The 656-nt window shown below is 58.4% G+C and overlaps 1 protein-coding gene across 1 annotated transcript in view; it reads left to right on the forward strand.

Annotated features, from left to right (window-relative positions):
* Nucleotides 1-68: 68 nt before the first annotated feature.
* Nucleotides 69-656, forward strand: part of EMH_0092750 (uncharacterized protein) — a gene marked incomplete at both ends in the record, with an annotated part of 1,887 nt that continues 1,299 nt past the window's right edge. The window contains 2 exons of the mRNA XM_013501896.1: nucleotides 69-430; nucleotides 562-654. Of these exons, the coding sequence (XP_013357350.1) occupies nucleotides 69-430; nucleotides 562-654 (455 nt within the window). The remainder of the gene's footprint in view (nucleotides 431-561; nucleotides 655-656) is intronic.

Consider the following 656-nt stretch of genomic DNA (forward strand, 5'->3'; position numbering starts at 1 on the left):
AACTGGGAGAAGCAGGTCTGAGGATACCCAAGCAGCAACCTATCCGCCTCACCAATACTTTTGCTTCGATGCCTTCATCGACGTCACATGCAGCACAGCTAGCTGTTATGGAGAGGCGGCTGCAGCTGCTGCTGCAGGGAACCGATCCTGCTGTTGCTTGGGCTATTGCTGCTGAGGAGCTGGGCAAATATCAGACCAGAAGCAACGCTGCTGCTGCTGCTGCTGCTGCTGCTGCTGCTGCTGGTGCTGCTGGTGCTGGTGCTGCTGCTGCTGCTGCTGTTAAAGAAGAAGACGGAGAACAAACGCCGGCTCCTGCAACGCCAACTGCTGCTGCTGCTGCTGCTGCTGCTGCTGCTGCTGGAACTGCTGCTGCAGCAGAACGCACCCAAACTGCTCCTCCAGTTACTACCAAAGATGACCCTCCATGCAGGTGCGGGCTGCTGCTGCTGCTGCTTCTGCTGCTGTTGCTGCTGTTGCTGCTGTTGCTGCTGCTGCTGCTGCTGCGGGTGCTGCTGCTGTTGCTGCAGCTTTTATGTGGTGGATTTGGGGGTGTCTTTACAGGCTGAGGAATCCTGGAGAAGGCATCCACCGACCTGCTGCTGCTGCTGCTGCTGCTGCTGCTGCTGAAGGCGTGACATGCGGTGGACCAGCAGCAG

This window comes from Eimeria mitis, genomic scaffold (assembly GCF_000499745.2).
Source record: "Eimeria mitis Houghton genomic scaffold, Emh_scaff7814, whole genome shotgun sequence".
Taxonomy (NCBI): Eukaryota; Apicomplexa; class Conoidasida; order Eucoccidiorida; family Eimeriidae; genus Eimeria; species Eimeria mitis.